At 42.0% G+C, this 26787-nt stretch overlaps 3 protein-coding genes across 3 annotated transcripts in view; all 3 read right to left on the reverse strand.

Annotated features, from left to right (window-relative positions):
- Positions 1 to 9913, reverse strand: part of mRpL45 (mitochondrial ribosomal protein L45) — a 36779-nt gene extending 26866 nt beyond the window's left edge. The window contains exons 1-4 of the mRNA XM_068349022.1: positions 9780 to 9913; positions 6372 to 6500; positions 4269 to 4343; positions 2752 to 2883 (exon numbers count right to left, since the gene is read on the reverse strand). Coding sequence (XP_068205123.1) covers positions 2752 to 2883; positions 4269 to 4343; positions 6372 to 6500; positions 9780 to 9827 — 384 coding nt within the window. The 5' untranslated portion in view covers positions 9828 to 9913. The remainder of the gene's footprint in view (positions 1 to 2751; positions 2884 to 4268; positions 4344 to 6371; positions 6501 to 9779) is intronic.
- LOC137618818 (uncharacterized) overlaps positions 1 to 26787 on the reverse strand; it is a 413063-nt gene that overhangs the window by 204466 nt on the left and 181810 nt on the right. The gene's annotated exons all lie outside the window — the stretch shown is intronic.
- Positions 19784 to 26787, reverse strand: part of Cyfip (Cytoplasmic FMR1-interacting protein Sra-1) — a 128246-nt gene continuing 121242 nt past the window's right edge. The window contains 5 exon segments of the mRNA XM_068349023.1: positions 19784 to 22930; positions 23454 to 23601; positions 24114 to 24280; positions 24478 to 24549; positions 25043 to 25137. Coding sequence (XP_068205124.1) covers positions 22739 to 22930; positions 23454 to 23601; positions 24114 to 24280; positions 24478 to 24549; positions 25043 to 25137 — 674 coding nt within the window. The 3' untranslated portion in view covers positions 19784 to 22738.

Consider the following 26787-nt stretch of genomic DNA (forward strand, 5'->3'; position numbering starts at 1 on the left):
ACGGTTGCAGGTTTCATCTCTTGAAGTGCCTTTTGAATATTCTGCAGGCACGTGGCTATGGTGTACTGCCGCCAGTACGCCTTCAAGTTGAAGTCTTCATCCTCGTCATCTTGGGCAGCATCCACACACGCAACGAGGTCCGCCAAGGTATTCTTCGTGTAGAGGGCCTTGAACGCCCTGATAACCCCCTGGTCCATTGGTTGAATTAATGACGTGGTGTTGGGTGGCAGGAACTCAACCTGAACGCCCTCACGCGACAGGTCAGTTGCGTGTCCACCAGCGTTATCCATAAGGAGAAGGATCTTGAATGGCAAGCCCTTCTCTAAGAGATATTCATGGACTTGCGGGATGAAACACTGGTGGAACCAGTTGGAGGTCAGCATCTTCGTAATCCATGCCTTTTGATTATGCATCCAGTACACGGGAAGGAGATTCTTATTTTTGTTTTTCAAAGCGCGAGGATTTTTCGACTTATAAATAAGCCCCGGCTTTAACAAAAATCCAGCAGCATTGCCACACATCACGAGGGTAACGCGATCCTTGAATGCCTTAAAGCCAGAGGCTTTGGCTTCCTCTTTGAACAGGAAAGTTCGCGACGGCATTCTCTTCCAAAACAAGCCGGTTTCATCCATATTAAAGACTTGTTCCGGCTTGTATCCACCTTCAGCGATAATGTTCTTGAAAGTCTGGTTCACGTAAGTTTCAGCAGCGGCAGTGTCAGCGGAAGCAGACTCCCCATGCAGGGAAACGCTTTTCAGGGCGAAGCGTTTCTGAAACTTCGCGAACCATCCTTTGCTGGCGGAAAAACGTTGTTTCTGACGCTGGGAATCAGTGGAGGTCCCTGGTTGAGGATCATCTACATCATCATCTTCTTCAGCATGGTCGCCATCGTCGTCATGAGGTTCCTTTGCCGCAAAATTCTCATACAAGCTCAAAGCCTTTGTTCGGATGGTGTTCGTATCCAACGCTATGTTCTTCTTCCGACAGTCGGCAATCCACACAGCTAAAGCACCTTCCATGCGTACGATCGTTTTATTACGCGTTGTAACGACTCGCTTCGCTGATCTGCTAAAGGTGATTGCAGCAGTCTTTCTAATGTTCGCCTCGTCCTTCCTGATGTAGCGAACGGTGGATTCGTTGATGCCAAAATGGCGGCCGGCGGCCGCGTAACTTCTACCATCTTTTAACATGTCGAGAAGCGTAACCTTCTCAGCTATCGTCATCATTCTTCGGTGGCGTTTAGGCTCACTACCAGCCTTACTAGAAGCAGAACGCTTGGGAGCCATTGTAACAGAAAGTTCAACAAAAAGTTCAACTTAAAACAGTCGCACACAGCACAGATTCAACTTCACAAACTTAAGAACGTCTACTCAGCAATACGCGGAAAGAGAAAGTGAACGATGCAGTCCCGCGAGAACTTTGATGCTGCGGGTAGAAGATGCGGGCAAAACACCAATCACAGGCTAGATAACAAAACTTGAGTTTTGATTCGTCATCTATCAGCGCTTGAACCAATCACAACCCGTCTTATACAGTACTATGGTGCGTTGGTTACTCATAGAAGATGTCCCGCGCACACTGAACGTACGTAGATTAAGTACAATACCGTAATAATAATAAATAATGATAATAATACTGTACAGTAATAATAATAATAATAATGATTAATAATAATAACAATAATAATTTTATTAACAACAACAACAATAATAATAATAATAACAATAATAATAAAAATTTACGTACGTACGCTATTTTACGCCTCTCTCTCTCTCTCTCTCTCTCTCTCTCTCTCTCTCTCTCTCTCGTACGCTTACAGTACTTATTCGAAATGTGATTTTTGCAACAAAGAATATTATTGGATGCAGTACTGTACTACGTACGTATACATACAAAAGATTCATGGAAAAGAAGCACATCCATTACAGTACACACCATTCTAATATGGTATGACTGCATCTGATTTGCGTTTCATGTTCGATTTAATTTTACTACGTACTGAATTATCGTATGATCACATTCTCTTTTCGTGTTTTATTTCTTTCTGTGCTGAATTATATATCATATGTAATGCAATGAACAATCAGTAAGAGCAGATATTACTATAATTACAGTATTAATGGAATTACAGGTAACAAAATATCGTATTTGGTTATCTTCAGATTTCGCGGTATTTTCGAATTTTCCGGAAAATCCGCGATATGTATATATATATGGGTTATGGGAAAACCCCGCGAAGTGGTGAATCCGCGATTGTCGAACCGCGAAGTAGCGAGGGTTCACTGTAGTTTATATAGGACATATCTGTTTTGACATTGTTACCGTTTTAGAATTATTTATTGTTAACTTGGTCTCATCATTTATTTATTTCCTTATTTCCTTTCCTTACTGGGCTATTATTCCCTATTGGAGCCCTTGGGCTTATAGCATCTTGCTTATCCAACTAGGGTTGTAGCTTGGCTAGTAATAATAATAATAATAACCAAACAGCTCTTTTTCATTCAAGGGGTTAACTAATGCATTAGTTATTCAGTGGCTACTTTCCTCTTGGTAAGGGTAGAAGAGACTCTTCAGCTATGATAAGTATAATAGCAGACACACAGACAAAGGTACACATTACATGGAAAACCTTCGAGGTATACAATACACAGACGACCAAAAGGGAAAAGCCACAGTTCCCAATCGCATCTATTTTCCAGAATTCAGAGTAAGTGTAACCTTTATAAAACTACCCGAGGATTTTATACTCACTTCCTTCGATATAGCCGATACTTTCCCATCGCCCTCCGGTGGGATGTAAGGTTCGAAGGTGCCGGCCGTCGAGGAAATGAAGAGTGGCCTCTCTGTCCACGGTCTGATGGGCTGAATTCCCTTCTCTTTTAACTGGAAATGAAGTTGTGGAATTAAAACAAGAGTAAAGTTACCAAAGAGTAGACGATATTGTATACAGTGTATCAGCCCTTTGCATTTATACTAAATTTGTGCAGCTATGATTATTCTCTTAAATGCTGATACATATATGTACATCAATTTTAACCATTTCTTTGGACCCGCAAAACTTAACTTCCCTGAATGCAGCACTACAAATATACAGCCGTTTTAAGAGTTTTAAAACTAAAAGAACAGACAAAGAACACTTTTTGCATCACTAAAAAGGGCAATATTACCCAAGGAAAAAAAAAATTGAAAATGTAATGCTTCAACTATGAAAATGACGGCCTTTTACAGTTGTCTCCAATAATTTCAGTACACTTCACGGAAAGCTAAGGAGGCATTTGACAGCTCTACATTGTAGCAGGTAAAGCCGTGTTTAAAAAAAGAGAAACTTTTGGTAATGCTGCCTTTAAAACAAAGTCTCTCAGCTTGTAAACATGCGATCAAAAGCTATTTTTACTAATATATCATAAAGAGCTGTTAAGCAAATACTTTTATACAACTATTTGTAAAATAAATGAAATTAATTCTGATCACTTATTTTACAAGCTCACCAGCTTTGCTTACAAGTATCGTTGCCAACAATTTCCCGTTTGCCGAACACAGCGTTACTCCTACAACTTACAGCTATTAGACTTAGCTTGCCGTGAAGTGTACCGGGATTACTGAAGCCAACTGTACTCGATATGTCCAACAGAGGAAAAGAAAGGACTTCTAAATGCTTATCAAGGAAACTGACACCTGTACAATAAACCTATATATATAATGAGCGCATTTAAAGTTACAAAAACTAAAATCGTAAACACAATTACATAGCTTCTGAAAATGGCTTTGAAATTCCAATGGATATTAATATTAACAGACGTCGTCATCTTTCCCACCATTGTCCCTACATTACGGGGTCGGTTGCCTGTCCTCCAATGCCTTCAATCAAATGTATCCTCTTCTACCAAACGTCTTCTCTCCATATCATCCTTCACCTTATCTCGCCATCTAATTCACTGCATCCTTCTCGATCTTCTTCCCCAAATAGGTTCCTCCCGAGATTCCTCATTCCCTCCCCAACATCCATCCTCAACATGTGCCCACACCATCTCAGCCGTTGACATTCTTATCTCTGTGATCTTTATTACGTCTGCCATTCTTCTTATCTCATCATTTTCTAATCCTTTTGTCAGTGATATTCCCATAATTCATCTCAACATTCTCATCTCTAATCTAAAGTTTTGCTTCCTCTTTTCACCCCTGAATTGCATAGTAGCAGATATCTCGACCTGTAAATAAACAAACGGGTTATGACGAATTAAACAAGAGGCCTGGACCCCACCACATACCCTCGCTCTCATTTCGTCGGGAGTCATATCTTCGGCGTCCTTCTCGTGGAAGTCGGGCAGTTCGACTTTGATGACCTGCGGAGACGAGACGGCAATGAGACAAGTGTCTGGACTTTAAAAACTTACAAGAAAAGAACTTTAAAAAATAGCTTGTTGCAACACTTAAAACTCCTAATATGCCAAACTGATAACTTTCATGACATGTAAATAGTGCTAAACATTAACTAGTTGCCTTTTGTCGACAAAGTTCTGCTTGAACATACAGAAGGCCCTAAACTTACAAACTTGATAGGTTACGCTGTTCGTAAGTCGAAGTCTGTTAAATTTTGGCCTAGGGTAAGACTAACCTGAATCCCATGCCTGTGATTTCCGCCTACAAACGTCAACAAATAGACAGGTTTCATATGAAATAGATATCAAGTTATTATAAATGTTGTTTTGCTTACTGTAATAACCCTTTTACCTCCAGGCTATTTGGAACTTTCCAACCCTTAACCCCCAGGGTTTTTTTTTCTTTCAAGCACATTTTGCAGTGTATTTTTTCTTAAATTGCTCTAACAGCCTTAATTTTTGTCATAGAGAGGTCAGGTTGGTCTCATTCTCTTGGAAAATGCCTGAAGTTTCTCAAAAAAAATTATCAAAAATATGCAAAAAATTTGTAAATAGCAGTTTTTTGCAAGGACGTACCGGTACGTCCATGGGGATAAAGGGATGAGTTTTGTGAAACGTACCAGTACGTCCTTTGGGGGTAAAAGGATTAACCAGCCTGTACTACTTCTATAAGTGCAGAAGGTACTCAACTTACTAACTTAATAAGTTCTAAAAAGCTTTTTGTAAGTCAGATTTTGATAAAATTTCAACTTGGATTGGCCTATGTGCTAACGTCCCTGACTGGCGATTTCCAGACTGGGGTTAAAGTCCCGCTCAAATTCGTTAGTTTCTTTGTTCGCTGCAACCTCACCATCCTTGCGAGCTAAGATTGGGGGGGTTTGGGGCAGCCTATAGGTCTACCTATTGAGTCATTAGCAGCCATTGCCTGGCCCTCCCTGGTCCAAGCTTGGGCACTGATCAAATGTATATATTGTCAGTCAATAGGGCATTGTTATGCTTGATATGGCAATGTCACTATCCCTTGCTTCTGCCATTCATGAGCGGCCTTTAAATCTTTAAAACAAATACATACGACTTAGAGTTGCAAAAGTCAACGAAAGGTCTTGTTTGACATTAAATAAATATAATTTCATTAAATTATATAACAGATTGTTTTGTTACAGTCCCTTTCTGAGTGGGGATACCTTAACGTGGTGAAAGGGTTTGTGTATTGCCATGAACAGCATAGCTGTGCTAGTCTGGGCCATCCATAATAGGTTGGTTTGCTGTGAGCGATCAGATGATAGTCTTATAGCCAATCCGCACTTGGCCAGCGTGGCGATGAACACTGGCCAAACACTAGACAAGAATAAGGACATGTCCGAGGTTTTTGTCCTGCTGTGGACTATAAACGGCTGCACTTGTTGCTGTTGTTTATTAGAGTAGAGTAATTTATTATCCTACTACAATGGCGAGCGATTGTGACACCGTTCCGGTAGGCCCTGCTGCTTCCTCCGATGCCTTAGATGACCGCGGAGGTAGCAGCAGTAGGGGATTCAGCATTATGAAGCTTCATCTGTGGTGGATAACGGGGGAGGGTGGGCTGTGGCACCCTAGCAGTACCAGCTAAACTCAGTTGAGTCCCTTGTTAGGCTGGGAGGAACGTGGAGAGTAGAGGTCCCCTTTTTTGTTTTTGTTTCATTTGTTGATGTCGGCTACCCCCCAAAATTGGGGGAAGTGCCTTGGTATATGTATGTATGTACTACAGTATACATTAAAAACATACAGTAAAGAAACAAGTATATTGTTTATGATATCAGTTGGTATTGTGTTTACCTGCGAAAGTTTGCAAGTCAAAATATTTGACCTTCCGTAGCCTTGCATCAACAGTCAAATCTCTATCATTAAGGCTCAAATTACCATTTACTTTACGTACATTTCTGTAAACAGTTTTCGATACAAATACATTCAAAGCTAAGGACCCCCAAAACTTGAGATCCTAAGGAGTCATACCTTAAGTCCTCTGTCCCTCTTGAACTTCTGATTGTAGTGCTTCTGCTTAGAGTTCCGAAAGGGAGGGATGGGCTTCGGATTCGTGGTGTACGAGTAGTCGCGAAGGCTCGCCGCGAATGCATTGCTCCCCTGAAAGTAATGAGATGTTAAATTTTTGTTACAAGATATCTTAACCCTTTTACCCCCAGGATCTTTGGAAATTTCCAACCCTTAACCCCCAAGGGGTTATTTTTTTCCCAGCACATTTTGCAGTATATGTTTTTTAAATTGCTTTAATAGCCTTAATTTTTGTCATAGAGAGGTCAGGTTGGTCTCATTCTCTTGGAAAGAGCCTGAATTTTCTCAAAAAATTATCAAAAATATGACAAACATTTTTTTTTAGCATTTTTTTGCAAGGACGTACCGGTACGTCCATGGGGGTAAAGGGATGGGTTTTGTGAAACGTACCAGTACGTCCTTTGGGGGTAAAAGGGTTATAGTCTGGAAAAAACAAATGACATGACATAAAGGTACTGTGATTTATAGAAAGCATTTGCAGTACCATGTCTCTCTAAATTATCAAATGTTACCAACCACTACGCCAAATAATGAGAAGGGTTATGACAATTTTGTAAACCTATATACTGTACATACATATGAATATTTAGGTACCACCACAGAGTCCAATACAGTATTCAATTAACAGTAATTGTGTGGTTTAATTAGCACAAAGCAAGATGCAACTATTATTTGGTTTCATCCTTCAAGGATATGGAAATGCTTCTGTATGGACCTATGCTGAATATAACACACATAAATGCAGTTCTTAACCTCTAAAAATAAAAAAACCATAAAGAAACGGGACCACAGGGGGAAAAGAAGTTGAAGAGGATGAATCCTGATGACATGGTAACTAAAACTGGAAAAATGTTCCTACTTATTTATCGTAATTCTGTCTGCTGAAAACATAAAGGCATACTTTATCAAGCGTGGACTCGACCCCTTCGACGCAGGTGCACCAAATTGCAGCAAATTGGGGAGTACAGCATCAATGCACGAAGAGCCTTGCATGTCGTTCGAAGGCAAAGATCTCGGTACTAATAAATCAAGTTTCGTATGAAAAAATAATATTTTGCTGCTTGTAACAGAAAGTAATCTATTGCTCCTACTTAATCTGTTGAATTTACCCTTAAAATATCTTCATTTATTCATTCACAAGTCAAACTATGAAGCAGTCTTGTCAGACCACACACCGAAGTATTCAACCCTAATTCGGCGACTGTGCAATACTGTCAGTCCTAAGTCATTAATTTCTGTGTAGTATATAGTATACAGTAATTAGTTAATATAGATCAGGCGAGTCTCTATGAGGCTGTATGCAAACTACATATACAATGAATTTATTGCTTAATAACTCAAACACTATCAATGATAATCTAATTCTGATTGAGATATATGAAAATACAATAATTTATGAATAAATCAAGATAAAGAACTTTAAAAAATATGGAAAATCTTTCAAATGATTTAAGAAAAAAAAAATACTGGTAAAATGCATCTCTGTAAGTATTCAAATTAACACCACAAAGTATTAATTGCCAGCGGAACAAATATGTTAATTTATCTAAAATGCAAGAGCGTATGCCATAAAATAGAAGGTCATTCTATAGTAATCATCAATTGGTTCAAGCTTCGAGGTATTCTAGATTAGGCTAAACCCCCACACCGACAGCAATTAGACAAGAATGGGCGGAAGAAATTTCGAATTACTGTTCATATTCCAACGAGACTGTTCATACCCTTGAGTCAAACACAGACTGGAATAGCAGCGTTGAAATTGATAAGTTCCCAGTTCAAGCTTCGGCCCGATCCTACCAAAAATTCTGCCTCTATGGATGCGGCCCTAATTCAGGTTAGGTCCGGCTTCATCCATGTGAAAGGTCCTAGCTTTCTCTACATCTTCGCAGACATATCTAAACGTCTTACTTACTACAAATTTGGCCTATGGCCATTTTCACGATACCTGTTCATGCAATTGACTCGATGTACATTTTTCTCTTCCTAAAAGATATAACTTCACCTCTGCGGTATTTTGCGATACCGTAATGTATTGTATGGGTATAAATACAGCATCGTGAGCCATTTAGAGATGAGCAATTGCACTGTTGGTTTGGACGGGTGCAAACTTTATTACTTGTCAAATCAATTTTCTTTGAGGGGTTTATCGTCATCTGAAATACAATTTACGAAATATAATGATTTAGTAGTACCTTTCTAGGGCAAGGCTGACAAGGAAACTACAGGGTCGAGAGACTTATATTAATTTGCAAATCGATTTTCTTCATGGGGAAAATTTTGTTTATTGTTAACCGAAATACGATATCATGAATCTAGTTTTACGATTTACAAAATATTATGACTTAGTCTTGAAGTACGCTAAGGATACAGCGCTCTGTAGGGGGGTCACAGCCCTTCCCCCGATAGGTAAATAGATAAGGATAGGGCTCCTAGTTTAGGTAAAGTGGTCTTCTTGTGTTAATTTCTCCTTGAAAATCTGGTTTTCCAGTCATAACTTTTGGAATCTTAAAATATTTGAAAAATGTGGGATTTCCAAATTATTAGCATAAGAACAGTTTAAAGTAACTAATAATACACTTGGAAAACTTTATTATTTTCGGGGCTTTTGTATATCAGCGGCCAGTTCCGCACGCGTTGATTAAAAATGTAACTAAACTTTCCCCCTTAACCTAACCTACAAGCCATGTCCTTAACTACTTACTTAACAGGGGGAGGGGGGGAGGGGGGTAACGCCTCCCTTTGACACCCCTTACACTTCCGCATTCTAAGTTAGCCGTAATAATAGCTACAGGTGGCTGCTATCATATATACACCCCGATACAGCTTCTAGGTTAGGTTAGGTGCTATTCTTGTTGGTCCCTTTTTTAAAATGTGGTATTTTAGTCCTAAATTTTGAAATTTAAGATTAAAATGTTAAAAATAAGGGATTTCCCAATTAATAGCATCATTATAGTTAAAATTAACCATAAATACACTAGCAAAAGTAATTATATTCTTTATTACGATTATTGTGAACAATAAATATTTACCGGTGGTCATACTATTACCGTAATTTACTCTAGCCTTAGAGTTGATCAAACCTTTGAAATTATTATTAAATTACACAAATTACCCATGAAATTAACCTTAAAACTAACTAAAATTGTATAAAAACTACAAAAATTGTATAAAAACTACTAAAATTGTATACAAACTACAAAAATTCTAAAATAGGCTTAAATCGTCTGACACTTTTAGACCAAATTACGAATTAATTGACTAATTATATATGATATTTAACGAATTTCAATTAGAAAAAGTATTAATTAATATTATTTCCCAGAGTATATAATTAATTAACTTTATATTCACCGTTAAATACGAAGAAATAGGACGAATTCTCGACAAACTAATAGCCATGTTTACTGTCGCAGTAGTAGTACCTTTGTGAGAAGAATGGCGTCTTTACCTTTACAACGTCTCCTCTTCTTTGAAATTTTAATTGAGATTTTTACTTTTCTATTGTATCCTGTCTTTTTAAAAATGTATTTTCTATTCTAAATGTCTATTTAAAATAGGCTTTTATTGATTCTGCATTTTTTTATATTATTTCGTGCTTTTGAAAATGGAAAAGGCATGGCCTAGACCTCCCTGGTTCTACCTTGGGAGGAGAGAGGGCTTGTATGTTGTTCATATGTATATATGGTCAGTCTTCAGAGCATTGTCCTGTACCTTGCCTCTGCCATTCATGAGCAACATTTAAACCATATAATTTCACCTTACAAATTTAGATTTTGTTTTCTGTTTACAATATAATTTTCTTTTCAAAGTTTTAGTTTAATATTTAAAGTATTTTGGATGAATTTGGGTCGTTTGTCCAAGAGTGCAACTAGGGAGAAATATGGAATTAAACAAGAAGGATAATAAGTGGGTGCAACAAGTGACCAAAGGAAGAAGGCAGACCTTTTAGCACTGCCTAAAGTGCATCACTCAGGCAAAGATTATGCATATTTCAAACTGAGTATTTGCTGTGTTATGCCCTTTTAGAAATGACAAATCTCTAATATTCTATTCATAATCATATAATCGGCCATGTTTATTATTATTATTATAATTATTATTAGCTAAGCTACAACCCTTATTGGAAAAGCAGGATGCTATAAGCCCAGAGGCTCCAACAGGGAAAATAGCCCAGTGAGTTAAGGAAAAAACGAAAATTGAATATTCTAAGAGTAACATTATAATAAATATCTCCTTTATGAACTATAAAAACTTTAACAAAATAAGAGTATTAGAAATGAGATAGAATAGTGTGCCAGAGTGTACCCTCCAGCAAGAGAACTCTAACCCAAGACAGTGGAAGACCATGGTGCAGAGGCTATGGCACTACCCAAGACTAGAGAACAATGGTTTGATTTTGGAGTGTCCTTCTCCTAGAAGAGCTTATATACTGTATTTCTATTTATTCATCGCTAGAAAACCAGAGGATTTTGATACATAGACCTACTTTTTGCTACAACGAACATCATTACGTACATCTTCAGGATGCGCAAGCTGCCATTAATGGTAGGCTACGAAAGGCCAAATCTTGCAATCTTACTTTTCAATTGATTCAGCTATTTACTTCCAACTTGACTGCCCACCTCCGTTAGCTTTCAGTGTCCTTCAATTCCGAGGTCCATTTCACGAGAACCGTGTGTTCAAACTGCGGCTTAGTAATATCCGCAACTTACTTCGTACATTAGTCATTTCTTTATCTGTTCACCCATTTCCTTACGAAGAAATGTATCATTCGAGGGTCCAGCTCTTCTTACTTGACTCGTCAAAGTACAAAAATGACCGAGAATTAGGAATTTGCAGTTGTATATGTGGATAACTTTCCTTTCCATAGATGTGTGACAAACTCAGGGATGTAGCTAGAGATCTGGGGCCCCTCTTCCTCCTTATCTTGATGAAAGGCGAGCGAAGCCTCATTAGGAGGGGAGGGGCACTAATAAACAAAAATCAATCAATTTTACATGTAGTTAATACTTTCCAAAATGATATCTAGGTTGGTTTTATATTGTAGGTACTTTGAAAATTAAATGATAATTTAAAATGCATCCTCTTATTTCCTGACCCTGTTTTGGAGGGACCCCTCATTTCTTGGGAGGTCCAGGGGGCATTTTGAAAAAGGCCCCCCCCCCCCCCCCAGCTACACCACTGTTAAGACACCAACTACAATTTCTTACAGTAAACGATCAGAGACAAAGCTGGAAATTACTGGACAAATTCAATGGAGCTCAAAGGGTTACCAGAGTCAATAAATGCTTCTTCTTCTATAATTGTAAGACAAGATTACACCACTGAATACACTTTTCATAGTTGTTGTTCTTACAGGAATGCATTTGCCTCCTTAAACAAAGAAGAGGCAAGATCAACTTTCATCGAGTAGTTCATAGTTATCATTCACTGAACAAGACAGCATACTACAATGATCACAAAATCTTACATTTTCAAACAATTCTTTAGTCTGGTACAACTGTGGAAAAACTTGGCGTTTTCGCCAATAAGTAAACGTGGGAACGAATATAATGTTCAGGGATAAATACAGCTTGTACTGACACCACCAATCATTTATGTGGCCTTCCTACAATATACCTTTCTCTTGTATTAAGATTACGCAGTTGAATCAGGTCCTCAATCTTCATCCAGCAATTTTCCCATCTCGCCCATAAAGTCACTTCATCAGGCAAAATCTCTTATCTCTCCTTTCGTCGCCTTTCTATTATCCTGTCACTACTCTTTTCCTCGGCACCTCCTCTCTTATCGTTCGCAGGACTCGTTCAAGTGGCTGGTTCAGCGCATTGGTGCGGTCGCGTTCATCATCCCATTCTTGCTGACGATCACCTGATTTTATCTAGAAGTTATGGCTTTTAGCCTTTGTAGTTTTTTTTATTACTAGCTATTGGATTTACTTTTTGTTATGTATATTTTATGTATTTGGTTATCTGTCAGTGTACCTTCCTGAGGTTTCTATCCGCAGCATCTGTATGGATTCATCCGTATCTATTTCAATGTCGTGATTGACACCTTTACCATCTTGACATTTCGTTGATACATGTCTGAGAATTCGCCACCTGGGGTGTCCTCATTCAAAAATTTGACAATTCTCCAAAAATCTACAGCTCTATTTGGAAAAGCAGAATGGTACATTATAAGGAAACAGAATTTGTGATGAATAAGCTTTAAAGAGAAATGAAAACAAACGAAATAATAAAATTATGAAGTCACTTTAATATCAACTTACAAGTTAAAATTACAAAGCTCCACTCTACTGATTCAAGCTCATGATTAGAGATATCAATAAAATTTAACTAAGGGTAAATACAAAACTTCTAGAATACCGTGCAGGTCCCATGTCTACACAAAGTACACCAAATAGTCTGCATTATTCTTGACAGTGACCTCTTTCCTCATAAACCTGACAAAATCAAAAATTTTAAGTAATTTTTATTTTTCCTAACATACTTACCGAGAACTACTTTCTTAGGAGTTACCTGTAATCTCCTCTCTACCGACCAGAGTTTTGTGTAGGGTACCCTCAATCCCATTTTCTATGGAGGCCTACCCCGGCATTAAAGAATGTGCCCCGAGGGTAGGCTTAGCGCTAGGTCGATGTCCGCTTGGGTCGAAATCGCCAGTAAGTTCTATTGATGTAGCACAATACTTGCAAGGGAAGAGAGGCACTCGGGGAAGGAAGGGAGGGCCATTACCCGAAAGTAGTTCTCGGTAAGTATGTTAGGAAAAATAAAAATTACTTAACATTTTTGATTTGTTCCAACACGAATACTTACCTCGAACTACTTTCTTAGGAGACTTACACTTTAGGAGGCGGGAGTGCTATTCTGACCTACAGACCCAGTAAGCGGAGGCCAAGAGGCCTAGGTATAACGGTACATACTAGAAAACGGACGAGAGGGTAACTACACAAAGAGCTCACGTTAGTGTCTAAGTACTCACCCTTTGAAAAACTTCTTCTGATGTTGCATCCAGTAACGTAGTTGTGAAGAACATGTTATCCAATGGTACAAGTTGGTAATCTCCGATGAGGATAGGGAACAACTGGGTAGGATGAAAGGAAACGCACCTGTGTCTCCCGGTTGCTATCCGTGATTGAGCCTGGGGCTTTTACCGTTAAACCACTTGGAGGGCGGAGATGACTGTTCCAATGGAGAACCCGTCTAAGGACTTCCTCGAGTAGCCCTTGAGGTAATGGGCAGTAAAGGTCGACTGGTTAGACCAAGTACCTGCCCGAAGGATCTGACCCACTGCCATGTTTTTCTCAAAGGCTAGGGACGTGCTCAGACCTCTGATGTCATGAGGTCTGGGGGCGCCTGGCACGGCCAGACCTTCTTCCTTGTAGGCCCTGGCAATAACTTGTCTCAACCAGAAGGAAATGGTGTTCTTGGATACTTGTTTCTTAGTAACACCTGTGGAGACGAAGAGGCTCTTGATGCCTGGCCGGAGATGAGCCGTTCTTTCAAGGTATTTTCTAATGGCACGGACAGGGCATAATTTTAAATCCTCAGTATTACCCGTCTTAGGGATGGCTGGTATGGAGAAACCTTCGAATTTAGGATCCCAGACTGGGTTCTGGGTCTTCGCCACAAAAGAAGGAACGAACTTGAAAGATACTTCTTTCCACCCCTTCGAATGAGAGACGTCATACGACAGCCCATAGATCTCACCTACTCTCTTAGCGGACGCCAAGGCCAGGAAGAAGACTGCCTTGAGAGTGAGATCCCTGTCCACAATATCTTTCAAAGGTTCAAAGGGGGGGCCACTTAACATCTTCAGGACCTTAGCTAAGTCCCACTGGGGCACCCTACTTGCTTGTGGGGGGCAGGACTGCTCGAAGCTCTTGACAAGCATCGCAATGTGCCTAGAGGACCCCAGGTCGATGCCCTTCAGGAGGAAGACTTTTATGGCTGGGATTGACATTCCCATTTTGTCTCTGAGATATACCAGAAAATCCGCTATGTCCGGGACAGAGGCATTGAGGGGCTTTATGTGTCTCGCAGCGCACCACTTCGTGAAGGAGGCCCACTTAGCTTGGTAGACCGCAGCTGAAGACCTTCTCAGGTATAGCGACATTCTCTTAGCAGTGGCTGGAGAATACCCTTCCTTCTTCAGGAGTCACTCGATAGTCTCCAGGCGTGAAGACGTAGGGACTGTGGGTTGTCGTGAAGTCTGAGAAAATGTGGTTGATGTAGAAGGTCTGACCTGTCGGGTAGAGGCCACGGAGGTTGACTCGCCAGGTCTTTTAGGTCTGCGAACCACTCTCTCTCCGGCCACCAGGGCGCTACCAAAGTCATCTTTAAGTTTCGGGCTGTCCTTACTCTGTTGAGCACTTGCCTTATCAACGTGAAGGGGGGAAAAGCGTACACGTCTAGGTTGTCCCACCTGTGCTGAAAGGCGTCCTCCAAGGCTGCCTTCGGATCTGGTACAGGGGAACAATATACGGGGAGTTGGGCGTTCAGTTTGGTTGCAAAGAGGTCCATCACCGGGGAACCCCAACGTTGGATGATGAGCTTGGCTACTTCTGGGAGGAGGGACCACTCTGTCCCTACTATTTGGCCCACCCTGCTGAGACCGTCGGCCAGCACGTTTTTCTTCCCGGGAATGAACCTTGTTAACAACACAACTTGGTTCTCTTCTGCCCAATCTAGAATCTTTATGGTGAGATCGCACAACTCCCTTGACTTCAAACCTCCTTGCTTCTTTATGTATGCTACTACCGTGGCGTTGTCGCACATCAACGCCACGGTGTTTCCCCTTAAAAGATCTGCGAAGTGTAGGCAAGCCTTCTGGACTGCCTTCAACTCTAGAACATTGATGTGGAGTTCCTTTTCCCCGTCTATCCAGGTTCCTCACGCTGTCTCGTCGAGGAGATGGGCTCCCCATCCCTGGTTGGAGGCGTCTGTGAACAGTAGTAACTCGGGGGGGTCGTTCGCGAAGGGCATCCCCTTGAGTGAGTTCAACCGGCAATGCCACCATTCCAGGGAGGGCCTCGTGTTTGGTAGAACTGGGATTAGTACTTGTTGCGAGTCCAGTTGGCACCAGAGGTTCTTCAGGTTCCATTGCACGGCTCTGAGTCTGATTCTCCCCTGGGGAACCAGTTTCTCCAACGACACCAGGTGCCCTATCAGTCTTTGCCAGTCCTTTGCTCTCCTGGGGCGCCCCGATAGAAACGGGCGAATGATTTCCATGAGATTGTTTATTCTGTCTTCTGAAGGGAAGGCTTTTCCTAGAATGGTATCTAGAGTCATTCCCAAGTACAGTAGGTCATTCTGGTGGATGGGGATAGGTTTGATTTTTCCGGGTTGATCACGATGCCCAGATCCTTGCAAAACTGGAGGAGTTTCATCCCTTGTTCCTCCAAGAGGTCCTTCGAGGAGGAAAGAAGCAACCAGTCGTCCAGGTATCGGATGAGGCGAATGCCTCGTTCGTGAGCCCACACTGAGACAGTCTTGAAGACTCTCGTGAACACCTGGGGCGCTGTTGACAATCCGAAGCAAAGGGTCTTGAATTGCAGGATCTGGGCACCCCATTTCACCCGGAGAAACTTTCGACTCGAGGGCTGGACCGGAATTTGGAAGTAGGCGTCCTTGAGGTCTATGGTCATCATGTAATCTTTCTCCCTCAAGGACAGTAGGACTGACTTCGGAGTGTCCATTTTGAAGTCTGTCTTCTTTATGAACTTGTTGAGAGCCGACAGATCTATAACCGGCCTCCACCCCCTCGTCGCCTTTTCTACCAGGAACAGGCGACTGTAGAAACCCGGGCCTGGGTATAGAATTTCTTCCATGGCGCCCTTCTCCAACATGGAGGACACTTCCTCTTGAAGGGCGGTCTTCTTCAACGGGTCCTTGGGGACCAGCCACTCCGCCCGGCTGGCCGGGATTAGAGGGGGTGGTTCTGCTAAGAACGGTAACCTGTAGCCCTCCAGTACGGACACTGTCCAGGGCTCCACTCCGTGAGCCTTCCATGCTTGCCAAAATAGTCTGAGGCATCCCCCAACCCGAGGCTTGGGCGGGGATAGGGGGCCTCTCACTATCTCCTTCTGGAGGAGCGGCCTGAACGGCCTCTCCTAGAGGCAGAATAACCTGTCCTAAAGGAGGCTGAAGATGCTGGAGCCCCCCCACGGGGGAGCTGAGGCGCTGAGGACCAGGAGGAAGAAGGGGCTTCTCTCCTCGTCAAGCTGGGGGAGGCCTGAGCCGTAGCGGCACTGTCTGAGATGGACCTCTTGTAGGGCGGTCTCCTTGTAGGCGTAGGCCTGGGGGTGCTTAAATCCTTCCTCTTCGACACCTTCTCCATAATGGTCTCTAATTCTTTTAAGGGGAACAAGGAGTCACCCCACAAGGGCAGGCTCCTCATGGCCCGCGCTTCCCTGTCTGGGACCTTTCGGGACACCTTAGCCAGGATGGTGTCTCTCTTGCGGAGTACCCAATTCGCTGTCAAGGCGAGAGACTGGTACGTTAGGAACTTTAGGGTCTTGCCCCCGGAGGTAATAAGTTCCCTCAGGAGGTTCTGCTGTTCCGGGTCCGTGGGGTCAAACGAGGCTTGCACCCCTACTAAGGTGGAAGCCCACCAGTCCAGCCAAGAGGAGACGTGCACCAGGTCCCTCGACATTTCTTCCATCATGGCGGCCTCCGATGGAGAAAAACAAACTGGGGCCGAAGAGGCTCTATCCTCCGAGACGCCCTGACCCAGGATGTCAAGGGAAGGTTCTACTTTGCAGGGGCCTGGTCGACGCCCTTCCGGTACATATACCTTGCCCTGAGCCTTGAGCCCCTGAAGTAATTTTGAAGAACTCTGAGTTTTGGGGGCCTCGGCATTACTAGCCACCACTTTGTCTACGTATTCTTACCCTAGGACAAGATCCCGGGCTAGAGGGAGAGCTAAAGAGGTCTTAGGCTGGGTAGGGGCCTGCATTAACCGTATAAGGCTGGACCTCCAGTAGTCCTCGTCGGTAGCTGCAGGTTCTTCAATTTTATGATGCCTCCTGATAAGGCCAATCATCCTTCTATAGACCGAGTCCTCCGTTGGGGAACCCTCCCTACCGTCAGCCGAGGCCTCGGCTTGAGCCCGGGGAGCCGGGTCACCGGGCACACCCGCCGGACGCCTTGTTCTTGATGCCAGGGGCGCTGCCCTACCGAGGTACTTGACTTCTTCGGCGGAGGCTTCCGCACCAGGGGCGGGGGTTAGCGCAGGCATCGTCGACCCAGCGAGGACTAGCGCTCGCTCAAGGTCTCTGGGGGACGAGGACGCGGTTCCCGTGGGCTGACCCGACAGCGGGAACCGTTCCTTCCGACTCGAAGGCCGCACCAGCTGGGCTGGTTCGGCCAGGCTGCCCGAAAGGAAGCGCGGTTCCCCCCGCTGGGTGGGGTGAACCGGAGGCTTCGCGGTCTTATGCCTGCCTGTAGAGTCCTTCTCGCGAACTTGCCTGCGAGGGTCAAAACCGTGCTTGGAGGGAGGTCTCCTTGGCGAGAACTCCTTGGACCGGCGGTCCGGGGAACAACGTACCTCTGCCTCACGGGGTACGAAGACCCAACCGCCATCCGGTGACCTACTCCTCCTGTATTTTCGTCTTGGAGAGCGGGAGCGTTTCCTGCTGTATCTGGAGCGCGACCTTGAACGGGAACGCCTGCTCCTGGACCGCTCCCTCCAACAGCGATGTTTCCTCCTGCCGTCTTCCCCCGACGAGTAATACTCCTCTGAAGAGCCCGACGACACTGCACTTACCGTACGGCGGGCGGGAGCGGTGACCGCGGGGGACTTCGTGACTCGTTGAGTGCCCGAGGTAGAAGGTTGAAGGAACTCTTCGGGAACTTCCGTGAGCGGGGTTGGGCACGAGATTTGACGCCCAACGCCAGGAAACCAGGGATCCAGGCCCTCTTCCATTCGCAAAGGGGACCTACCTGGTGTCTTCGGAAGCTTCCAACCGAAGGCATCATTCCCCGTAGAACCTAACCTACTCTGGTTGTCGCCGCCTGCCGAAGACCCTGAAACACAGGCCCACGAAGGGGGCGAAGACACAGACACAACGTTACTACCCCACAAGGGGTCATCGGAGGACACGTGCCCCCCCAACACAAGGGCCGAGTCTCCAGACGTACTGCTGGGCTCTTCACTAGCCCGAGAAGGACCCGCAACCCCCACTGCACATTCACTAGATTCTTGGGGAAGATCGCTCGGTTCTTTCCCCACGACAGACTTACCTCGGCCCCTACTCTGGGTAGGGGATGGCGAAACAGAGGCCCCGTCGGACCGTTCACTGGGTGACGGTAGCGGCTAAGTAACACTAGCCTTCCTGGGTGAACGTTTCGACGATTTTCTCTTCTTCGTTCCATAACGTACCCACTGGATATCACTCCAACCTACACACTCGGGGCACGTATCCGATGACGAACAAACCTTTCCCCTACAGGAGGAGCAAAGGGAGTGAGGGTCCACTTCAGGCTTGGAGAGGAACGCTCCACATGATACCGGCTCTAGGCCCAGGACAACGGTGGATTTGCTCCATAATGTACAAACGCAAGACACAGGAACGCAGGGAATCAAGGAATACACTGGGGAAGCACAAGAACACCAGGGATCAGTACACAGGAACCCAAGTTACCACGCAGAAAACACGTGGGACACACACAATGCACACAAAGGATCGATAGAGAACGAGAGCGACGTGGTGTCACGTCGCGACCAGAGAACTTACTGGAGATTTCGACCCAAGCGGTCATCGACCTAGCGCTAAGCCTACCCTCGGGGCACATTCTTTAATGCCGGGGTAGGCCTCCATAGAAAACGGGATTGAGGGTACCCTACAAAACTCTGGTCGGTAGAGAGGAGATTACAGGTAACTCTTAAGAAAGTAGTTCGAGGTAAGTATTCGTGTTGGAACAAACTGAGATTACCAAAAAATTTCTCTTTGCTCAAGGGGTTAACTATTGCACTGTAATTGTTCAGTGGCTACTTTCCTCTTGGTAAGTGTATAAGAAAGACTATTAGATATGGTAAGTGGCTCAAAAATCAAAACCTTGTTCTTTAGTCTTCGGTAGTGTCATAGCCTCTGTACCTTAATCTTCCACTGTCTTGGGGTAGAGTTCTCTTGCTTGAGGGTACACTCATTCACACTATTCTATCTGCTTCCTTATCTCCCTTCCTCACTCAACTATTTTTCTTGTTGGAGTCCTTGGGCTTATAGCATCCTGCAGTTTCAACTAGGGTTGTAGCTTAGCTAGTGATAAAATAATAACAACAACAATAATAATATAGCATTAGGTGATGGATGCCACTTCTAGTCAATTTGCACCAGGAAGAAAGAAAAGCCAAACTTTATACGTAACTTTATTATTAGAAAGTAAAATATTGTACATTAAATATTTTTGGTCAGATTTTGGGAGTTTTCTACAAAAGTCCGGAGGCAAAGCTTCCGCAATATACAGCGTTCATTGCTCGTGAGTATTCTAAAATTCCCGTAGAGGGAAGTATTCTATTCGTCGCCTTGAAAATCGTGTCCGGCCCAACTGGCAACACGGCAGGGTACGGCCGAAAACAGCGGACTTGGTAACTGAATGTGATGGGAGCTCAAGAAAGTTATGTTGCCTTGAACTCAAAATACAGTATTTGACATAAACAAGTTAGTTATAAATATCACCGGAACGGGATATAGACGAGCAAATACTTCTATCCCTTTCCGTCCAGCCGAACTGAATGAGGTGACGTGGGTCTTTGCGTAAGAATTTCTCTCGAAATGTTAATACTTTTTAGATTTTGAGATACCGAAACGAATACTTCTGGAACGGACCGAGGAAAGATACGTTTTTTTCTTTAAGTATAAAGTGTTCATTTCAACAAAGATTCTAAAGCGCAGTTAAGAATCTGACTGATTAAACAAACACCTCGCCATTACTAAAACTATTTCCTCTTTATCGACTTCAATAGTGTTTCATTAACAGCAATGCTGATGGCTACTCTGAATCTTTGTATTTTCGAAGAGAAATGATACAAAATGTTACGGACCGAGTTACAGGCAACAACAGCAACTTCAAGAGGAAACATTCCATGTACAGAACGTTGCTGCTAAATATTGGCCAAAAAAATAAAATGCTAGAAGGCGTAATGATTCATTCAACCAGCCAATGATTTTCCTCAAAGTCACAGAAAATATTTACTGCAGAGTAGAAATAAATACTATGTAATAAGCTTTTGCATTTATGGATGTGGCAACAGCTACTAGTAATGCTACGGTACGTTGAAATAAAGACGAGGACTTAGCAAAGTAACTTAAAGCAATTTATATATATATATTCATTACCTTTTTTGCCTATATACAAATTCTGTGTCCTTCCACAGACACGGAAAAAGATTGTAATACTGAAGTCTCTGCGTGGGATGCAAGAAACACATAACTACAAAGCATATATAATCTTTTCACTGTATACTGCTTGGCGAGAGATATTAGATATACAAAGAACTGTACAAACAACTTAACATAAAATGAAGACGGATAGAGTGGAGTTTAGTATCGCTTCCACCCGAGAAAGGAAGGGTTATCGGGAAGGTATATTCATGCCATTGTTGTAAGTTATAACAATCTAAAAGGGGGCAGTGTAAATATACTAGACGGGTATGACATCTGGCGCTCGGCAAGTATGAGATTAAAAAAACTGTCTGGCTCATTTGGTTTCCTTCACACAGCAGACCGGATTTGAAATCATAGATTCTCTCACGAACCAACAATTAACTCGCGAGTCCGTTCATGTAGACATATGATACATAACTTCTTATACAATAAAATTCTGTCCAAAAAAATTATTTACGATTAAAACAATAACAGCGTCGGTTTGCGTCTGTTCCAACGAAGGGTTGCGAGTTCTTTTGTTATAACTGTTGGATTAAGTCAAAATTTTTTTTTTTTTCATTTGTATGCAATTACTCCATGTAGAAATAAAATGTGTTATTATATGTAAATGACTGATCTTTTTTCAACTGAACCACCATGAAAAAGTGAGATTCATTTAATAGCTTCAAAATGGTTGAGAGAGAGAGAGAGAGAGAGAGAGAGAGAGAAAGAGAGAGAGAGAGAGAGAGAGAGAGAGAGAGAGAGAGATGTGTAGGTCAAGTATATATCGTGGATATTATATGACATATTCGGAGATAATTTGTTTATTTCCCTAATACAAACCTGTAGCTATTTATATTGAAAGTAATATCCAACATAAATAGCAGAAGGTTTTTTAGTATGGGAACAAATATGGCTTCATTTCACATAGGCATAGATTTACATCATCTCAAAAACCCCATTTCAAAGCTTCTCAGGGGGGAGACGTCCCATGTGACGATTCTCAGCCGTTTATGCACGGAACTCAGGTACCACCATTTACATACAGAACTCAGGTACCATACACTCGACACAGAAGCACCTATAGACAAAAACATTAGTGCCATAAAGTCTCGTTCCACGATAGGCTATAGGCCTATACGTTCAAATTGAATACTTTAACTTGACCAGACAACTTATCTGCTTGAATGCCCCACATGTACCGATGATGAAGCCTAAACATTATAAAAGTGGCCATTTCATATTTCATGTCTCGTGAGTCTGTGTTTGTTTAGCTGCTGATAATCCATTTCTTGTTCATCATTGTTCATCACTGAATACAGTACCATACTGTAATCTATACATACTTATTCACAAAATTACAAACTTTCATTACATTGTACCTATCTTTATCAGTATCACCGTACATCTTCATTCTAAAAGAACAATAAAATCTAGACTTTTGTATCAAATATACTGTACAATACTCGCAAGATTCTTAATACAGTATTTCTAGTGATTTTTCTGATAAGATTAATTATAAAAGGTCTTTTTATAAATAAAGAATCCCTTCACTCGAGTGATTGTAACATTCGACTGCCAGATAAAAAATCTATTTTAAATGTTGACTTAAATATTTGAATGTGAGGTTTCTTTAATAATTTTTTCTTCAAATAAACTGAAAGTGTAATTTCAATCATATCCTGCTTTTCAAATTCTCTTCTTTACCGTAGATTGCTAAAAATAATGTTGGCCTTATAGTTATTGTTTCTCTTTTTAGAAAGCGACAAAGTATTTCAAACGCTTTGCCTCTCCGTTCAGAAAGTTGAAGAACTCTGATGGCTACCCATAAAATGTTGAGCTCAGAAGACAACAAAGTACTTCACGAGACCCTTCAAATTTCGCTTCGTTCCGAACGCCTAACAACACGGGGAGTAACACCTAAAATCACAGTGGGTCCACCTTCCTAGCGCAGGTGGTCCGGCCGCTGGTATGTCTGGTTGGCCAGACTCTGGTGGATTGGAGGCTGGAAGCACCTGACGTGCTCCACGGGAAGGTTGTCCGGATCGCTCGTCTTGAGGTACTTGTTCAGGACGGCAAAGATCTGCGAGTTGAGCACCTGGAAACGCCGGATTCTGTCGCACATCCTCTTGAGAGGCTGTGGAAGAGAGAGAGAGGCGGTCAGTGTTAGTGAGTACTAGAAAAAGGTAATCGCTCATTTTGCCACACTCCTTGGCTGTCTATCTATCTTTCTATCATGGCACTTCCCCCCATTTTTGGGAGGTAGCCGACATACAAAAAGAAACAAAAGGGGACTTTTTTCATTCCTCGTTCCTTCTTGCATGACGAAGGACTCTGCTGAAGTGAAACTACGAGAACTATTCCATTTAATGACAATTATTTCAAAACTACAGTTCTTCTAAAAGGTTCTCTAATATTCATAATAATAAATAACAATAACATAATTCAAAACTACAGTTCCCAATGGTTTCTCCTTATGTTAAAGATTATAAGTAACAGCAACAAATTTTAAAATTACAGTTCCCCTACAAAGTTTTCCCTTATGTTTACAATAACAAATAACGAGAAAAAGAAACAATATCAAAATAATATTCCTTGAAGTAAATGCTAAACGTTTTGGCGTCTAGAAACTTGAATACAAAGTACGAGGCAAAACTCACAATGCCTTTAATGGTCTCGTCCTTCCCGTCCACCTTCTGCACCCGCAGGATGTGGTAGCAGAAATCGAGGGCCTCGAATCTTCTCTGCTGCCCCAGGAGAACAATCATGCAGCACCCAGCCCAGTTCAAACCTTCGCCGAAGAGTTGTCTGTAACGGGAAACAGGGAAATGTTTGGTTAAGAGAAACCCGTTTCGTGTTATCGCACGAGGGATTAGAATAAGTTGGTCCCCCAAGATGAAAAAAACTTGCAAATAGATGTTTTGAAAAATAGAATACATATGAATCAAATTGCTCTAAAAAGTCATTTGTTATTTAGAATGAGCTGTAAGAATTCATGATACATAGGTAGGCTAACTCAGTAGTTAGAAAAACCAGCTGATTGGAAAACAATTGAAATTTGGGTATGGGGGAGATTAATGAGTTAGATGCCAAAGTTAATTACTTGAAAACTTTTAAATTTAGGAACCCACTCTTGAAATCAATCTCCTCCTTGTAATAATAATAATAATAATATTAATAACAATAATTATTATGTATGGGATTTACAGCAATTATTACCCGTTTTCCTTAATCACTAGAACGTTTAGGAAAAACTTCAGTATACAATACATAATTTCCAACAAAACGAAAGAAATGCCTTAGGGTTCAGCAAAACTTACTCGACGGTGAAATTGTTAGCACCAACAGGGATACACATGACAAACTGCAATGCCGACCACAGCCGGTGGAACTCTGTGCATTCGTCGACGTTCATGACGCCGTTGGCCGGAGGGGACCCCTGCCAAATGGGGTCTTCTAGGAAGGAGTGAATTCTGGTTAATATGACCTGAAATAGAAGAGAGGAAATGGCCATTTAGGGGAGATTGACCTGTGTTAAAATTGTCAATATTATTTGTACAGCAGTAGTAAGAAATAGGAGAGAGAGAGAGAGAGAGAGAGAGAGAGAGAGAGAGAGAGAGAGAGAGAGAGAGAGAGAGAGAGAGAGAGAGAGAGAGAGAGAGAGAGCTATCTTTTCACACTTACCTCAAATATCGACAGGCCGCAACACAGACGTTCTCTCGTCAAGAGATCCCCTTCCCTTGCGATCATGGCTTGCTACGGGAGGAAAAAAAAATGACAGTTTTAATCTAAATTCACTACAACTAATACTTTTTCAACATTTTCATGTAACTATTGAGTGCTACATATAGATGCTCTATTCAGCTTTTCAGCCTCATTTTCAGTTTCTTTTTATGTTTATTTCCTTGTTAGTTATGATACGAAACATCTACATAAGTAGTATAGTAATTTTAATAATTTTAGTCATAATAATAATCATAACTTTAATCATTTTATTAATACACTTCCTGTAGCCACCACTATTCTAAAATGTGCCAAAGCTTTTCCTCTATGTTGATAAAAACTTCATAGATTTACTTTCAATTAAAGTTTCTCTGTTCGCAAGATGGCAGAACAACTTAATATGGAACAAACATCCGCGACACTGATAGTGACTGTCATGGCTGGGATCACCGGCGGGCGAGTTAAAAATCACAGTTACAACTCCAAGTTTCTTACTTGGGCGTCACAAGCCAAGAGGAAACCTCACCTTAGCGGTTCCAAGTCTCTCAATGTTGGAGACGATTTGGAGGGGGGCGTACTTTGACTCCAGTCGCTTCTGCTTGGTCTCTGGCTTCTCCCCCTCTGCAAAACAACAATGGACGGTTATTAAAACTTCTGTCTAATTGGATGTTAGAACAAATATAGCGATCCTTCGCGTATCCACACTAGCCCAAAACGTGACACATTTGATCTCAAGTTATCGTCCATGACCACAGTGAATGGGAAATTGTAAACATGAGCGGACCTATAGTCCATTTCTTTTAGCGAGGCATATTTGCACCGACTCGCAACGGTGCCCTTTTAGCTCGGAAAAGTTTCCTGATCGCTGATTGGTTGGACAAGATAATTCTAACCAATCAGCAATCAGGAAACTTTTCCAAGCTAAAAGGGCACCGCTACGAGTCGGTGCAAATATGACTCGCTAAACGAAATTGACTATAGTGAATATCAATCGGTCTCTCAATGTTTTACTTGATGAAATTAGATGTATTTGTATCTTGTTTTTAAATACAATCAGTATTGACTATAGCACAGTAATAAAAGTGTTAATGTAAGGATCGGAAACGTGGACCCTAAGAAGAGAGGAAGCAGAGCTTGAGAGAACAGAGATTAGAATGCTAAGGGTAATTATATGAATATCACTATTTGATAGATTGGAAAGTGATGTAGAATGAGAGGCGTAGTAAAGAAAAATGGCAGGCGTAGTAAAGAAGAACAGCAGGTGTAGTAAAGATCACAGAGGTGATAATGTCACGACTGAGATGGTGTGGACACGTGATGAGGATGGATGGTGGGGAGGGAGTGACGCAGGCTTGGGAGGAACCTGTTGAAGAGAGAAGATCGAGCGGGAGGCTGAGAATTAGATGGCGAGATAAGGTGAAGGATGATATGGAAATTTGGCATTGGAGAGGGCGCATCAGGCAACCGACCCCTTAACCCTTTTACCACCAAAGTACGTACTGGTACGTTTCACAAAACTCATCCCTTTACCCCCATGGACGGACTGGTACGTCCTTGCAAAAATTTTTTTTTTTTTTGCATATTTTTGATAACTTTATGAGAAACTTCAGGCATTTTCCAAAACAATGAGACCAACCTGACCACTCTATGACAAAAATTAAGGCTGTTAGAGCAATTTAAAAAATATATATTGTAAAATGTACTTGAACAAAAAAATCGCCTGGGGGTTAAGGGTTGGAAAGTTCCAAATAGCTTGGGGGCAAAAGGGTTAATGTAGGGATGACGGTGGAAGAAAAGACATTAAATGATAAACAACTATATTCATTTTATTCTATGTATTATTTTCAACTAGGTTTATGTTTACATAGGCACTTCATTCTTATCTACAACCCCCTCCGAGAACTAGTACAGAAATGAGAGGGATTTTTATATCCGTGCTATGAAACTTATCTCAGAATAAAGGCTCGATTTAAACCATGTTTCTAAATCACCAAAGTATATTTGAAACTTCATTTGATCATATCAAAATCAAGGTATAAAGATCTTGTAATCATGTTATAGGTGGAACTTAGGAGAGGATTGAGATAAGAACTTCGACAGTGTTTAGACAAAATACCCTGAAAATGGCTGTCTGCTAAAGAAGGTGATGAATGCAAGAGTTGATGGGAGAAGTACAAGAGGAAGGCCAAGGTTTGGGTGGATGGATGGAGTGAAGAAAGCTCTGGGTGATACAAGGATAGATGGGAGAGAGGCAAGAGTGTGTGCTAGAAA

This window comes from Palaemon carinicauda, chromosome 25 (genome assembly GCF_036898095.1).
Source record: "Palaemon carinicauda isolate YSFRI2023 chromosome 25, ASM3689809v2, whole genome shotgun sequence".
NCBI classification, from domain to species: Eukaryota; Metazoa; Arthropoda; class Malacostraca; order Decapoda; family Palaemonidae; genus Palaemon; species Palaemon carinicauda.